Genomic DNA, 16331 nt, shown 5'->3' on the forward strand with positions numbered 1-16331 from the left:
TGCCAAAGAGTGGCCTGATCCGTGGTCAGAGAGGAGAAACACTTAGTCTCTCTTCGTGGTGGGCAGTGGGCGAGCACAATAAACATTCTATTCTAAGTCATCTCAGTTTCAATGATTAGACCCTTCTCAGGATGAAAGATCTTACATTTTCCTTGTTGAATAAGCACAACGAGTCCCTTTTCTTGCAGCTGCCCGATGCTTAACAGATTTTTCTTCAGTTTTGGTACAAAGAAAACACTCGTGATCTCGTGAACTATTCCATTCATCTTTACTCGAGTTGTGCCTTTGCCTTGTACAATAAGACTCGAATCATTTCCCATCTTCACTGATTCTTTGAAACTGCTATCAAAGTCAATAAATATATACTTCTTGCCACACATATGGTTGCTGCACCTAGAATCAAGGAACCAAATGTGCTCAGTTTCAGCTTCCTTGAAATCAACATGCACCATTAATAACATCTATTCTTTTGTCTCTGCATAGTTTGCTTGTTGATCTCTTGCTTTCTTTGGGCATTCCCACTGAAAATGCTCGAGCTCATGACAATTATAACACTTTAGGGTTGATTTATTAAACCCAAATCAACCCCTTCCTCATCCTCTTCCATGATGGGTACTTCGACCTCCTGAAGTGACTTGCAGCGCTTGTTCTTCCACTACAATATGGCGGCTAATTCTTTGTTCATGCACCAAAAGACTACTTTGAAGCTCATCAATGGACAAAGTATCCAAGTCATTTGATTCCTCAATATAACATACAACATAGTCATATTTCATAATCATAGACCTCAAGATCTTCTCAATGATCACCACATCCTCTATATGCTCTCCATGAATCCTCATCTTATTAGCAATGATAAGAGTTCTTCCAAAATAGTCGTTGATCGACTCTCCAACCTTCATGTGCAGCACTTGAAATTCTTTTCGAATAGCCTACAATTGGGCATGTTTTACACATGTTGTTCCTTGATATTTCTGCTTCAACAAATCCCAGATATCTTTCGCAGTGTCCTTCTTCAAATCGAACAATCAATGGCTTGAAACAAGTAGTTCTTGCACTTCAAGTCTTTCAACTTCTGATCTTTAATCACTTTCTTCTATGCTTCGCTTGAATCGGCTCTTTCTGCTGCTGTAGTGATTCCCGTCTCCACCAAGTTCCAATACTCTTTGGAACGTAGAAAATTTTCCATTAGCATACTCCAGTGATCATAGTGTCCATCAAACTTCGGAATGGCAGGTTGCACGAAACTACTTTCAGACGTCATCTCGTTGTTCCTTCACACTAGTTACTTTGTTGCAGGCTTTGATCAGCCCCAGTGGTGGGGCTCTAATACCAGATGTTGTAACCAAGAAAATAGCAGAAAGCTTTTGTGAACGTAAAACCTGATTGCACTAGAAAAGTGGGAGAATTCTTATTAAATTGAATAACACTTGTGGCTGTTAAATAGCCTTACAACAAAATCAGAAAGGAAATAACAACCCATGATTTACAAGGCCTAAGATCGTGGTGCATGACTAGGTCAGAAACAAAAAATGTAATCTTGTACCTCAAGTATAAGAGAGATTATTTGCATGGATAAAACTAAGCTCTAAAAACAAGGAACCCTAACCCTAACGGCTAGGAGATTCCAACAACTTTAACACTTCAAAACCACCAAAAAAAAAAGAAAAAAGAAAAAAAAAGAAAAAAAAAAGAAAGATAGTAAGCTTAATAACATTAGGAAATTTCTCCCATTAAATTTGACATGGATGCATTCTCATATCTACTAAAAAGAATGTTCCCATATAAGTTTAAAATGGTTAGAAAAAAATCGAATGGATCTTATTTACAAATGGGTACATTTATATTAAAAATTGATACATTTTACATATAACAAATTGGTATATTTAAAAACAGATACATTTAAGATTAAAAAATTGAAAAATTATATGAATGAGTACAACTACAAATAGGTGGTGTAGTCGATAGAGGGATAATTTGGAGTTTTAAAACTACAAATAGGTGTAGTTTAGGAATTGAATAAATTCATTAAAGTGAAATGCTTCTTAAAAAAAACACTTCAAGTGCTTCTACTTTCAGCTGAAAACGCTTTTGAAAATTTTGTAAACAGCAATTTTTAAATTTAAAGTTATAAAGTGTTTTTAATCTTCCAAAGGAACCTTCAAATGAGTTATTTAAAACCCATAAACATTTCTAGTTGAATCTGTCAAACGCTGAGCTTTTACCCTTTTAAAAATAATGTCAAACATGTCCCAGGCTTAACTGATTAATCAACTCAGTAACGATCAACTGATTAATCAACTCGGTTATTGAATCCACGATGTCACCGCTTATCTCTGTCCAGTGTGAATTCAAGAGCCACTAAACTAATGTGTTGCACTTGCACATAGGCAGGCTATGCAAAAGCTAATCATATACACAGCAGCTTCTGGTTGTCATCTTAATTTGGACTGATACGGCTGTGCAACAAGGAATTTAAATTACATTTTTTTTAACAAACGATATTATCTGTCTTAAGAGAATGGGAAAATGTGCTAAGTCTCACACTGGATTAGTCATAATAATGTAGTTCAAATTGATGTACTTTGTAATCATATTAGAGGCAAGTCATCTTAACAATTTATAACATGAAAAATGTTTAGTCTAGTCTCGTATATGGCAGTGTGACTAATTCACGTTATATTTACTGTTAGAAATCAACTCGTATGACCAATCGAGCACCCATCGTTTAACATTTGTGGCACATATCGCGATCTCAAGTTGAATTAGTGCACAATTAACATGATCTTTTAGCTCATGACTCAAGCTTAAGACTTGAGTAAATTGTGTTTGACTTGACGACAGGCTTGGTTCTTGAGTTGAAAAATGAGAAGACTCCCATGACATGTTGATAGATCAAACTCACGATGACAACACAACTATTGATACATATCTTGTGAAAATATACAATGTCAATTTCATCACATCTTTGGAAATATTTTCTTTGCACTGAATTTGTGCACTACAATATTCCACCTCCAAATTGTGGTAGCAAGTCAAAATCAACCCAAATTTTTTCCATACTTTGGTCTCATATATATAATATATTATTTTTCACTATATAAGAGTAAAGTTAGGGATAACACATTTTTGTACCACATTTGACAAATAAGGCATTTATATAACAAACATCTAATAAGATAAACTCATACAGTGAAATAACACATATACATCACATGTCATACCAGATAGTACAACAGTGCATACAAATTTGTGGTTGCTATAGTTTTTTTTTTTTTTTTTAACAAAAAAGTTTAGGAAGAGGGGAGGCTACCCCATTTTAGGGGCAGCACATGCCACAAACTTCCTTGAGAACTTTTTATAAAAAAACTAATGGTACAACTTATTCTAATTTTATTTTGGAAATGTTTTGAATTGAAAATTAATTAGGAGTTTAATAAAGGTGTGAGTATTAAAACCCTAAATCAACTACTAATTTTTATTTAAAAAAATTATGTAATCGACATATAAATTCATTATTACATTAATGCTAGGGACTTCAATAAAAAACTAAAAACTAATAAGGTCTCAATTAATGAACATTAGTAACTAGGAAACGCTCAAACGGATTCTAATTATCTCAAGTTAAAACTAATCTTATGAATAATCAAGCATATATATCTGAAAAATATTTGAGGTTCAAGCTCTATATATTTTCAAAACAAAATGGAGAAGTAGACAATTATATAGACAGAGAAGGAGAAGACAGCAACAATATGCTACCATAAGAGAAGAGGAGAAGCCTTTTCTACTACATAACCCCTCAAGCTCGCAACTGCTCCTAACAATATGGCAGATGGTTTTGTGTATTGCAACAAAAGAACGAATCGATAGAATTGATCATCTGCTACCAAAAGGTTCAATTTATCCGAAAACAGAACCACATCAATCCCAATCAAAGGAAGTACCAAAAGCCTTGCAACAATAATCCTAATTGTATTCTCATTCCTAGATTGGATTCGTTCGGACCTTCTGCGAGCATTCCTCCAAGAACAAGCACAGCTGAAGGCACCATGGCCTAAACTACAATTTCCAAGCTGTTTGTGATTCCAGCTGCTGCTGCAAGGCCCAGCAAACGGGCTAGGCATCTTTGGCCTACTGGTATCCACTGATTTTTAGCTCAGCCTTTGATTGGAGTTGGATTTTGTCTAAATCAGGCATTTTATCTAATTTATTTTGGCTACTATATTCCAAGGCCAGAGCATACCACAAGCTTTTTGGAGGATTTATGCAGGGAGTTTTAGCCCACCAAGAGGAGTTGCCAGTATTGAGACTCGAACCTAAATCTTGATCGAGAGAAGAAAACGATCATTACCAACTCAACTGAAAAAACCAAATTATTGTATGTAATAATTGTATTTTTTCGGTTGGAAGTAATTGTAGTAAAAGTCAAGACAGCACCAACTACACGTGCCCAAACAAAATAACACACCATAAGACGAACAAGATTATCGGTGAAACAAAAGGCAAAGGGAAAAAACAGGCAAAGCGTAATACCACATAGCAAATTATAAATTATCATCATTAAGCGCGGAAGATTTATTTAGTTATTTTCATTCGCTATCGTAATTTAATTTTTTATAGCTAATCATAATAAATTCATGTCGGACTCATTATTCATAAGAATCGAACCTAATACATCGCACAAAATATAGCAATAAATGAAGAAATCATTATTTATTTTGTTATTTACTTTTTATACTAACGATATTGGAAGAAAAATGGATTCAAAGTTTCAAACAGAAGACGAGAGGTGAAGTGGACATTAGTGTCGATTTATATATAAAAAATTTAGAATCAGCATTGTCGCACCTTGTAAGCAAAGCCTCTTAATTTTATATGTATATATATATATATATATATATACAGGGAGCTTAAGGGGAGGGATCCCCATTTTTTCAAAAAAAATGGGGACACGTTCCCCACCGTTAGATTGACTTTAATGAAATTGTGTGGTTGAGATTAAAACACAGGCCATAGAATCTCAACCACAGGATTTCATTTAATTCAAATCCAACGGTAGGGAGCGTGTCCCTATTTTTTTTAAAAAATGGGGATCCCTCCCCTTAAGCAATTCCTATATATATATATATATATATATATATATATATATATATAAAATTTGTTTTCATCACTATATAACTTAGAAGTTCTAAATATTTGCATTGACACGCAATAGCCTGCTTTTTTCTTGCTTGGAACTAAAAGTAATGCACCAAATGCATTCTTTTTTTAGACGTAACGATAATATTTTATTATAATATTAGGAGAAAATTCGAGATAACATCCAAAATGACCTCAATCAAAGAAAAACAGTGGCACCAAATTCATGCTTAATTCATTATTAACATCTACCATCTCCCATACATGCAGAGTTAAATTTACCTTTAGTGCTCAATTCTTGTTCATTAAAGTGAGATAGAGTTGAATTTATGATCAAATATAGCTTTCATAATTTCTAAGGACTGGTTTGGAATGGTGGTGCTGTCAATAACAGTATAAAAGCATAAAAAAGTAGAATAGGGTCTACTATGCTTCTAAAAAAAGTGTTGTTGGTCGCACAACCACGACAAGTGGCCCAATGGAAAAACATGAGAAAACCAACTCCCTAAAGGAAAAAAATGGGAGGTTTTGGGTTCGATGCTTGATAAGCTGTGAATCTACTTAATTGTGGCCACATCCCACAGGTATGGTGCAATTCCAACTAGCCTCCTCTGGGCCTGGAGGAAAACTGTGTTTCACCACCAATTGACTTTTTTTTAGGGACGTGATATCCACACACCCATTTTTACTTCTTTCACACCCTTTTAATTTTCAGTCATCGGATCGGATGAATTGAAAAAGATCAAAGGACATAAATTAACAAGGGATGTGGGAGAAGTAAAAATGGGTGTGTGGATAGCACTCCTCTTTTTTTAAAGGTTGTGGGTCACACTTTTAACTTTTGAGTTACATCTAAATTTAAATATAACTTAGCGTATAACTCCAAAATCACTCCAACTATTCTGATGCATCGAAGAGGGACTGACAAATTTAGAGTTAAAAATAACATTTGACTCTCAATTTATCGCCCTATTGGAGATACTCTTATGAGTTAGACTATATAGAATTCAAAAGTTATAGAATCTTTAAAGGTGGTGCTATCCATTTTACCATTCACACACTCCTCTTTAATTTCCGACAGTCGGATTGAATAAATTTAAGATATTCAAATGACATTAATTAACAAGAGGTATGTAAATATCATCACTCTCTTTAAATGATGATTAAGAAAATGAACGGATTTGACTATAAAATTTGTATAGTGCAAATGGATAAATGCAAGAGGTGGACAAGGTGGTTCCTTAATGAAGTGGATGCAATATAAAAAAATACAGAATAATGGCTTGAGTTGTCATCTGAAGGTAATTATTTAAATTAATTTTCTTGCAATTGTAACTAAATTTTAGCATAAACATAGAGAGTTGTTAGAGTTGCACAATGCACTACTATTATACAGATGATATCAAGATCTCAACTGCGTTATAATATTTTCATCAATTTACATTGAGAAATTATATTTACACACCCCAAATTACTTCTCCCACACCCTTTTTAATTTTTTAATATTTTCTACACACCACTAACACTTGATAGAAAAATATTAAAAAATTAAAAAGGTGTGAGAGAAGTAATTTGGGGTGTGTGAATATAATCTCCCTTTACATTTGTGCTTAGTCTAAATAAACTTTATTCATCACCTACCACATCGTTCATTAATTGGATTTTTTTTTTTTAATCCATTAATTGGATTTTTTGGTAGTTAATAAATTAATATTGCGTGAAGCAGGTTTGCCAGAGAGGTTAAGGGGCCAGACTTAGGACTTGGATTGTCTGCCCTCCCCATCCCATACCCTCCCCATGCCCTTCTATATTATGTGGTCACGGTTAAGCCACATCAACATTTTATATTCCCATTACTTTTTGTCTTATTATTTTTATAAAAAAATCAATATAAAATGTTGACATGGCTTAACCGTGACCATAGAATATAGGAGGGTATGGGATGGGAGGGCAGAAAATCCAAGTCCGCAAACTTAAGATCTGATGTACTATAAGTCATGTACTACAAAAGAAAAAAGTAAAATTAATTAATTTTGTCGTTTAGTATTACAATCTATTAGTATTTTTCTTCAATTGTAAGTGAGAGATCTTAGGTTCGATTCTCGCCAAATGCGAATTTGAACCATATTATTGTTAGTTCATTGCTAGGCTAAGCTCATCCCCTTCCCCCTTGAGAAATTATAATATAGTATTGTAATACCCACATCAGCCGTGATACTTCCATTCAAATTTAGCCATGTGTCATTATTTTTATACAGCTGAAATTTAATATCATTTTTACTTTTTAAATAAATCTAAAAATGAAAAACAAAAAATAGGAGATCGTATTCCTTCCCATGATGTGGATCTCTCTCTTTCCCTCATCTGGGTCTCTCAAAGACGCAAGAACAGAGTCACAGAGGACATCGTATTACTCCTGCGTTTTTTGTCTTTGGAAGAAGCAAAACATGCAAGAAAGCAACCCATGATTTCAATATCTCTCTCTTCCCCTCCTCTGGGTCTCTCAAAGATTGTGTCTTTCTGCAAAACATGACCCAAACTTCATTTCCTACTCCCTCTCTCTCCCTGTTTATTTTATTTAAATTTCATTTCATTTGGGATAGGTGGTTTTTGGAATTGGGGTTAGAGTGTGATAGGATACTGCCAAGTGGCTTGATAAGATGATGACATGTGTACATGGTTGTTAGTAGTTAGTTAGTAGGTAGAAGATAAATAGCAGGTTGTAGCAATTGGAAAGGCGGTTAATGAAATTGTATTGTTGTTCTCATGTTCTGTTTCCTATCTCTCTGTGCAATTCTGGAGGATGTAGAGTAGGGTTCTAACAGAGTGGGATAGGTAGTTTCTAGAATTGCGAAAGGTTTTCTTTGGTTTTTACAATTTTTAATTTTTAATTATTTAAATTAAAAAGGTAAAAAAGCAAAACCAGTTCATTTCCAACTGTACAAAATAGGAACACATGTCAGATTTTAAGTGGGAGTACCACAAGTGTAACATCCCACATCGCCCAGAGGAGTGGATCTTGTAAGCCTTATATGTATATTCACATCTTTACCTAGCACGAGGCCTTTTGGGAGCTCACTAGCTTCAGATTCTATCGGAACTCCGAAATTAAGCGAGTTCGCGCGAGGGCAATCCCATGATGGGTGACCCACTGGGAAGTTTTCGTGTGAGTTCCCAGAAAAAAAATCGTGAGGGCGTGGTCGAGGCCTAAAGCGGACAATATCGTGCTACGGTGGAGGCGGGGCCTGGGATGTGTGGGGGCCGAGGCCGTGATATGACAATTTGGTATCAGAGCCAATCCCTGGCTGGATGTGTGCCGACGAGGACGTCAGACCCTTAAGGGGGTGGATTGTAACATCTCACATTGTCCAAGGGAGTAGATCATGTAAGTCTTATATGTATATTCCCATCTCTACCTAGCACGAGGCCTTTTGGGAGCTCACTGGCTTCTAGTTCTATCAGAACTCCGAAGTTAAGCTAGTTCGAGCGAGAGCAATCCCATGATGGGTGACCCACTGTGAAGTTCTCGTGTGAGTTCCTAGAAACAAAACCGTGAGGGCGTGGTTGGGGCCCAAAGCAGATAATATCGTGCTACGGCAGAGTCGAGCTTGATATATGGTGCGAGCCCGAGCCGGGATGTGACAACAAGTGACGTGGTATTACTGTACCACACTATGTAAATAATAGTGTTTGGTAAAAAAAAAAAAAATCTTTGTTTTGTTTTTATTTTTTATTTTTTGTCAAAATAAATTATCTTTGTTAATTTGTTGAGGATTAGAGTATTTATGATAAAATACTTAGTTGTTGACTGCAACGCCTCTTGACTTTGTATCGCATGATAAATGCTTGAGTATTTTATGAATTTACATGCCTTAATCTTTACCACGATCCATTTTTTTTTTATTAAAATCCCATGTTATCATTTATATAATTATGTTAAATTTAATCAAGCCAGTAACCTCTCTCTGCTACAAAAACTAGTGATTTCCTCGGTCTAATTTATCATCATTTCCATGGCTTACCAAAAGTTGTGGAATGCTTTCTTCTTCTACCTCTCAACCGCATCAACAATTTTCCACACCCTCTTATCTTTTTTCCTCAAAACCAACTGGGATCTAGTGTTCTTCAAACTCCCAGATACTCTTGTAGCTTTATATTTCAGGCTATGTGGTCTCTCTCCTTGTACAATCGACGTTGACGACCAAACCACCGTGCACTTCTGGACTGCCAACCACCGGCGCTTCGATAAACCCGGTCTCGTTCTGGTTCATGGCTACGGAGGCAATTCTCTGTGGCAGTTTGTGTGTCATGTGGGTGCCTTGTCCAGGAACTTCAACTTGTACGTGCCGGATTTGCTGTTCTTTGGGAAGTCTTACACGAACCGGTTGGACCGGAGCGAGGTATTCCAAGCGAAAAGTGTTGTGGACGGGTTGAAGAGATTGGGTGTGGACCGGTTCTCGGTTTACGGTCTGAGCTACGGTGGGTTTGTGGCGTATCGGATGGCTGAGATGTATCCGGAGACGGTGGAGAAGGTTGTGATTGTGAGTAGTGGGGTAGTGTGGACGGATGAACAGAAGGATGAGCTGTTGAAGGTGGAATCAGATACTTTGGAGATTCTTTTGCCAAGAAGTCCACATGATCTACGGTTGTTAATGAACCGGTCTTTGTACAAGCATGATGTTTTCAAGTGGGTTCCTGACTTTGTCCTCGGCAGACTCATCAAAGTATAGTTTTTCTATCAAACATTGTTAGAAGTGTTTTAATTTATTTACAAAACGCTTTCAGTTTTTGTTATTGGAATTAAATTTCCCAATCTTATAGAGCGTTCAACATTTTTTTAGGCTAACAATGAACACCGAAAGGAGAGAATGGAGCTACTTGAACACTTGGTGGCCAAGAAACAAGATTCAAACCTTCCTATCCTAAATCAGGTAACAAAAGCTTATATGTTTAATCTTTTTTTTTTTTAATCCATGCATCCAAAAATTTAAGGTTTGAATTTTCTCAAAAGCAACTTCTGGCTTCCAAATTGTAACTAGTGTTTTATTTAATTGTGTGAAGGAAACGCTAATAATTTGGGGTGACAAAGATAAAGTCTTCCCGTTGTTCTTGGCCCATCAGTTGCAAAGGTACATAATTTAATTGTTTATTATTTTATATTTTGAGGTAGGTACATAATTTATAAGTCGTTGATGTTCTAAGAAGGGGTTTAAACAAGGATTTATTTTCCTAATTATCTTATATAATTACGGATTTATTTGCTTTAGTTTCAATATATATGGTACTTACAAAGCTTCTTTTATACATGCTTTTTCCAGGCATTTGGGTCCCAAATCAAAATTAGAGATAATCAAGGACACGGGTCATGCAGCAAACTTTGATTCACCAGACACAGTCAATGCATTGATAAAATCATTTGTTTTGGATAGTTATCCCTCCAATATTATTGGAATTCCGATGGAGGTCAAATGAAAAAATCTCATCAAAACATGGTTTATTGGTCACAGACTATTCGGTTTAGAATATTCTAAACCGAATACGGTGTTTATAAAGTTGTCATTGGAGTGATTACGCCATACTCGGAGATATATTTCCGTTTCAGTATCTCAATCATCCCGCTTTGTAAAATTTCATGAATTGGTTGTGTGTTGGCTTGAGCTTAGGATTTGGAACAAGGCAGAAGAAGCATGAATTTGCTGTTATCCATAATTTCGGGAAAGTGTCTTTATTTGTATCGACAACCAATCGATAAGGTTTGGTATTATAAAGTATTAAATATTAATTGTTGGAATGAGCAATTTTCTATATAAACAATGGAATGAAATGGACATTCTACTTAACTAAATATTATATTTAAAAAAATAAAATAAAATAAAATAAAAAACTGAGTATTATCTTAATGTTGGAATATCACATAGTGGATATAAATTCAGAAGTTCAAAAAATTGAACTCATAATTTTATTAAACCCTAGAGAAGTGCAAGTGGTGTTACCACACATGGCTTTCCATTTTTTTTTTCTTCTCAACATATCATATCATATCATATATTAACAACCAGATTAATTACATTAACACTTTTTGAAGTTTATCAAGTTTTATACAAATCTCTCGTGTTTGAGACAAACACCCTCAAAGATATATGTTGACCCTAAAAATTACCAAACCTACGTGACACGCAAGCCGAGTAATTAATAAGCTAACTACGTCATTCGGTTGTGTGCGGGGTGATCGGATCATATTTATATATATTTTTACTTCAAATTCACTCGTCTTTTCTTAGTCAGTTCTTTATATTTTTGAGCTATTTACGTTATTTTTGTGTTTATAGGATTTGTTATGCAAAGAAAATAAAAACAGCACAAATGAGTTTTAAATAATAAACAGAATAGTTACTTCGAACATTATGATTTTTTTTTGTAGGTCAATTCATTGCGATTATAATCGAACTAAATCTCTGTCCTTAAATCTATGCAGAATGTATATATGCACCACGCATTGATTTTTCCAATATCTGTTTACGTGTATAAAGTGCATGCAGACGGTACTCACTCGTTTTCTTTTTGGTCAGCAAGCGTGGATTTCCAACTAGACAACAAAAGAATCCAAGGAAGGCAAGTCAGACGTGGGGAAAAGTGGGAGTGTGCTGGCTGAGACCATGTTCTATGTTCCAGCTGAGAACCGAGAAAAGAAAGCTGCTTTGCAGCTGGAGAGAAAAAAATAGGAGCTGTAAAGAGGAAACAAGGGGTCAACGTGAAAAGGAAAGCAGAAGACAGCTAAGAAAGAAATAAAATAAAAGAAAGGCAGCAGATATCACGGGACAGGGAAGAGGACCGAAAAGGGAAAACGCTGCCTTGGCAGCGTGTGAGAGAGTGAAAGAAATAGAGGGGGGGAGCTGCCTTTGGGCAGCTCGCAGAGAAGAGGCGCTGCCTTTGGCAGCGAGAGAGGCCCAAGGCGCGGCATTGGTGGAAGGAGAGAGCTGCCTTTGGCAGCGAGCAGCAGGGGACAGGAAAGAGCTGCCTTTGCAGCACAAGGAAAAAGGGGGAGAGCAGTCAGCGTGGAAGGCTGACGGGGCAAGTGAGCACGGGTAGGAAAGGAGTCAGTACGGGGTGAGGGCGGTCTTGGGCGCGGAAAAGGAAAGGCTGCCTTGGCAGCAGAATTGAGGACGGTCAGAAGGTGGGAAGGCGCAGAGAGGGATAGAGAGAAAGAGTCAGACGCCAGAAAAACAGAAAAAAAAGATAGAGAGAATGAGGGGGACTGACGCAAGGGCAGCATGGGCAGAAGCAGCAAGCACTCTCCTCTCTCTCGGTTAAATCTTTCTAAATCTATATTTTATTTCTGTTTTTAATAATGTGTAATTAAATTTATTTTGGCTAGAGGTTAATTCGAAACCATGGATATATTTGTAATATGAATTGATTACCTTCGGTTGTGATTTCATAAGTTGTGAATTCAATTTACTTATCCGTTCGTATAAAAACTGATTTGTGTATGTTGGTTGAGAGTGCACGCTTAATTTACATGCATGAATTTGATGCTAGAATATAAGTGAATTTCACCTAATCGTTATGAACTTATTTTCACAAGTAGTAAAGGTTGCTAGTCACAATCACGTTAAGTAAATTCTTGGCAAGAGTATCATGCTTTTCATAGTTACGAATGCCTCGTCAATGCTTATAGTTTTCACAAAGTTTAATGATCTTTGATTGTATCTCTATTGTGCTTTTCACGTAGGGGACTTTTGAAGAATGTTTTGAATTGTTGTATGCGTTTTCCCGTCCAATTCAATAACTTAAGGAAAACTTGAAGATTAAAAAAGTGTTGTTCACGGTTAATCTGAAGTGTTGAGTTTCACAACTTATTGAAAGAACAACTGAAAATCAATTTAGGTTGCATATGTGTCATGTGTAGAGAAGAACCCTCTAGCTAATCCATCACCTATCCTTTCACCTTAATTTCATGTTTTTGTAAATTCTGTAATTTATTTAAGTTTAATTTACTTCTAGTCAAAACCAAACACCCTTCCATTATTAAATTATATTATTTAGTTAGTTTTCTTTATTGTTAGTCTCTTAATTTAATTTCCGTCCATTTCAGTTCCTAGTGTTTAATTTAATTGTTTTCATTATTTTGAGTCATTTTAAGTGTGTTTCGAGTTATTAGAGTTTTTAGCCTAGTTTTGTGTCCTTGAGTCTTATTTAATATTTTTAAATTAATTTAGAATAGATTAGCAATCCCTCCTAATCCCCGGCCTAGAACGATACCCTACTTACATCTATACTACAATTGTCAAAAAGAGGGTTTAATTTGTGTGCTTAGTTATTTTACCATCAAATTTTGGCGCCGTTGCCGGGGATTAGTAACTTTGCTAATCCTTTTATTTTTGTTTTTGTTTATGTTTATATTGGTGTTTGTGTATTTTACTTTTGATATTTGATTTATTTTTCTTTCTTTGATTTTAGGTTCAAATGGAGCCGAGGGAAATTTAAAGGAAAGATGCGTCCGGCTAAAGACGTTAAATCAAGCGCTTCTTGGGAGGCAACCCAAGCATTCAACGAAGGGAGACTTTGGAATCACTAACCCAATCAGCTTTGCATTCTTCCACCCTTATCTTTACTGCTTTCATTTTGTTTTGTTTAGTTAGTTGTGTTATTTGGTTGATTTCTGTGAGTTTGTGTTATTTAGTTTAAGTGTGGGGGAAGGTTAACCAAAGTCTTTCTACTTTAATTTACTTATAAAAAAAAAAAAAAAAAAAAGATAAAATTTAAAATTAATGATAAAAATAAATAAATAAATAAATAAACACTTAAAAAAAAATAAATAAATAAATAAAAAATAATAAAAAAAAAAAAAAAAAGTACAAATATTTTACAATGATGTAAACTAATAGTATTCATTGGTCGGGTGGTGCTTCAGTAGTAGGCGGGGCTTCAGCAGTCGGCGGGGCCACAGAAGGAGGAGGCGGCAGAGGTTGATCAGTTGGAGCTTCACTACGCGGTGCCGCTCCAGAAGACGAAGGCAGATGTTGTTGGAACAAACCCACAAACCTCCGATGATCAAGTAAAATTTGACCATCGGTGTCCTGCATCTGGTCAATCTTCCTCTTCATGCTGGTGGCATAGCTGTGTGCGAGCTTGTGCAATTCCTTATTCTCATGCTTGAGCCCTTTAATCTCTTGCTTGAGACTTTGTATTTCAGCCACCAAGGATTCAACGTGACGGGTTCGGGCATATAGGCGTTGGGCCATGTTGGATACGGAACCCGCACACTGCACACTGAGAGCCAGAGACTCCTTGACCGCCAATTCATCAGACCGCCTTGCGAGCAGTCTGTTATCTCTGGGAGTGACAAGGTTTCGGGCCACCACCGCAGCGGTCATGTCATTTTTCATCACCGAATCCCCAACAGTAAGAGGACCAGTTGGGGATATGAAAGATGGGCGCCATATGTTGTCTGGTGAAGGCGGAGCTGCCTCTTCACCACGGTTCAGGTCAAAACGACGATCGGAAGGGCCAGACATTTTTCAGAGGTGGTGAAGAAAGAAGAGAGTTGGACTGATCAAGATTAAACAAGTGCAAGATGGGAGTGTTTACTAGAGGGAGCTCAAGTGTGTTGTGGAACAAAATTAACGCCTCTATAAAAAGAAGAAATCAAAGAGGCGCTCCTCAGAGAAGCGTCATCTCGCAAATCGAAGAGTCGGGGCTCCTTTCTCAAAAGCCGGATTCTTTTCTCAAAAGAGGCGTTTCATTTCTTAAAGGCTGGGCTTGCTCAGAAACCACGAGCCGAACCCCGGATTTCAAAAGATCAATTTGTCCAGACGTGTCGTCACTTGTCACACGCAAATTGCTTTGCGAAATTCTCGGGCAGTTTGTCGAAGCACCAATTCAGAAATCGAAGAGGGAAATTCAACAGTCAAAGACACGCTAGCTTTCTCAAAAGCTGGGCTTCAACCCACGGGCAAATCTTCTTTTCCAGATTTATCCGCACGTGTCACATGCTACCTCTACAATCGACGATGCTCAGAGCTCGAAGCGCCGATTCCAGATATCAATGAGGAATCTGCTTTGCGGAAATTACGGGCAGCTTTGTCAGAAAGCGCGTAATTTGTACTATTCATCCATCCACCGGCTGCCGACAATGAGTGAGAGAACAGTTCCGGTTGTGAAGGCAAGTCCTATAAGTTTCTACCTTCGCCTTCCACAGCAAAAGCACATTCTCTCAGCACACCCTCTCAACACCTCTTCATCTCCGAAAATGCATTCCCAAAGAATCCTCTCGAGTCACTCTGTGTTCCTCATTCCTTGGGATACTCCTGCGAACAACCCATTCAAAGCAAAAGTATTTCATATCATAAAGGTTGAAAGCAAGAGTATCTCATATCATGCTTTCTCCATGTCCTTCTCCTTGTCTTTGTTTTCCGACAAGGAGAAAGAGAGCAATCAGCCAGCATTTGGTATCAATCTTCCAATCTGGAGCCAACTGCCTGGAACCCCTTCCTGATTGCTTACCTAGCCTTGCTCTCGAGTACTCATCTTCATCATTTTATGCTTTCTCTTCGTCTACCACATCTGCCTGGGGGACAGTAAGGGAAGTGAAAATGATACCTCGAAGCATGTGGAGACAATTCAGCTAGGGACAAGGAGAAAGAAAGCAAGAGGTGGGCACTTGGAAAGATTGAAGAAAGAAATAAGGACCAACACCTTTGCCTCGTGCCTGCCCGCCGTGCTGAAGAAACAAGCAGAGAAGAATGCAGCTCGTACAATCAACCCAGCACAAGAAGTCCGAACTGAAGACCTAGAGAAGCTGGCACATCTGCTTGGAGAACAAATAAGGAACTGCAACATAACCAAAGAGCAAAGCTTCGCCGTACAATATCATAAAATCATCACTTGCAAGTGAAAAGCTAAGTGTCACCCTGTTCAAGAGGAAAGCTGTGGAAAGTCAACAAGCACGACCAATGATTACTTATTAGTTTTATTCATTATCTTTTATCGTAATTTTCAATTTTTCGTTTGCAATTTTTTTTTTTTAATTAATTTTCTTGCGTACTTAACTGAATTATTTCTTTTCTTTGCAGGAACTTTTGGTTATTTCCACCCTTGAAGTTGATTGCAGAATTTTAGCTTGGGGGTCATCGCTTGATTTTACTGCAAATTAGGGAAGTTTTCAGTCCAATTGCGTTATTTTGTTT

General features: G+C 36.8%; 1 protein-coding gene and 1 long non-coding RNA gene across 2 annotated transcripts; both read left to right on the top strand.

Moving 5' to 3' along the window:
• The first annotated feature begins 3337 nt into the window (after positions 1–3337).
• On the top strand, positions 3338–4439 carry LOC139198517 (uncharacterized). The gene is made up of 2 exons (XR_011584059.1): positions 3338–4140; positions 4235–4439. It is a non-coding gene; the product is annotated as an uncharacterized lncRNA (long non-coding RNA).
• A 4628-nt stretch (positions 4440–9067) lies between these two features.
• On the top strand, positions 9068–10936 carry LOC103453613 (uncharacterized). Its single transcript, XM_008393171.4, has 4 exons — positions 9068–9866; positions 9984–10073; positions 10204–10271; positions 10461–10936. Exons 1-4 carry the CDS (start codon positions 9156–9158, stop codon positions 10612–10614), a joined length of 1023 nt encoding a protein of 340 aa, XP_008391393.1. The 5' UTR covers positions 9068–9155; the 3' UTR covers positions 10615–10936.
• The last annotated feature ends 5395 nt before the right edge of the window (positions 10937–16331 follow it).

The sequence above is a fragment of the Malus domestica genome, chromosome 09 (genome assembly GCF_042453785.1).
Source record: "Malus domestica chromosome 09, GDT2T_hap1".
NCBI classification, from domain to species: Eukaryota; Viridiplantae; Streptophyta; class Magnoliopsida; order Rosales; family Rosaceae; genus Malus; species Malus domestica.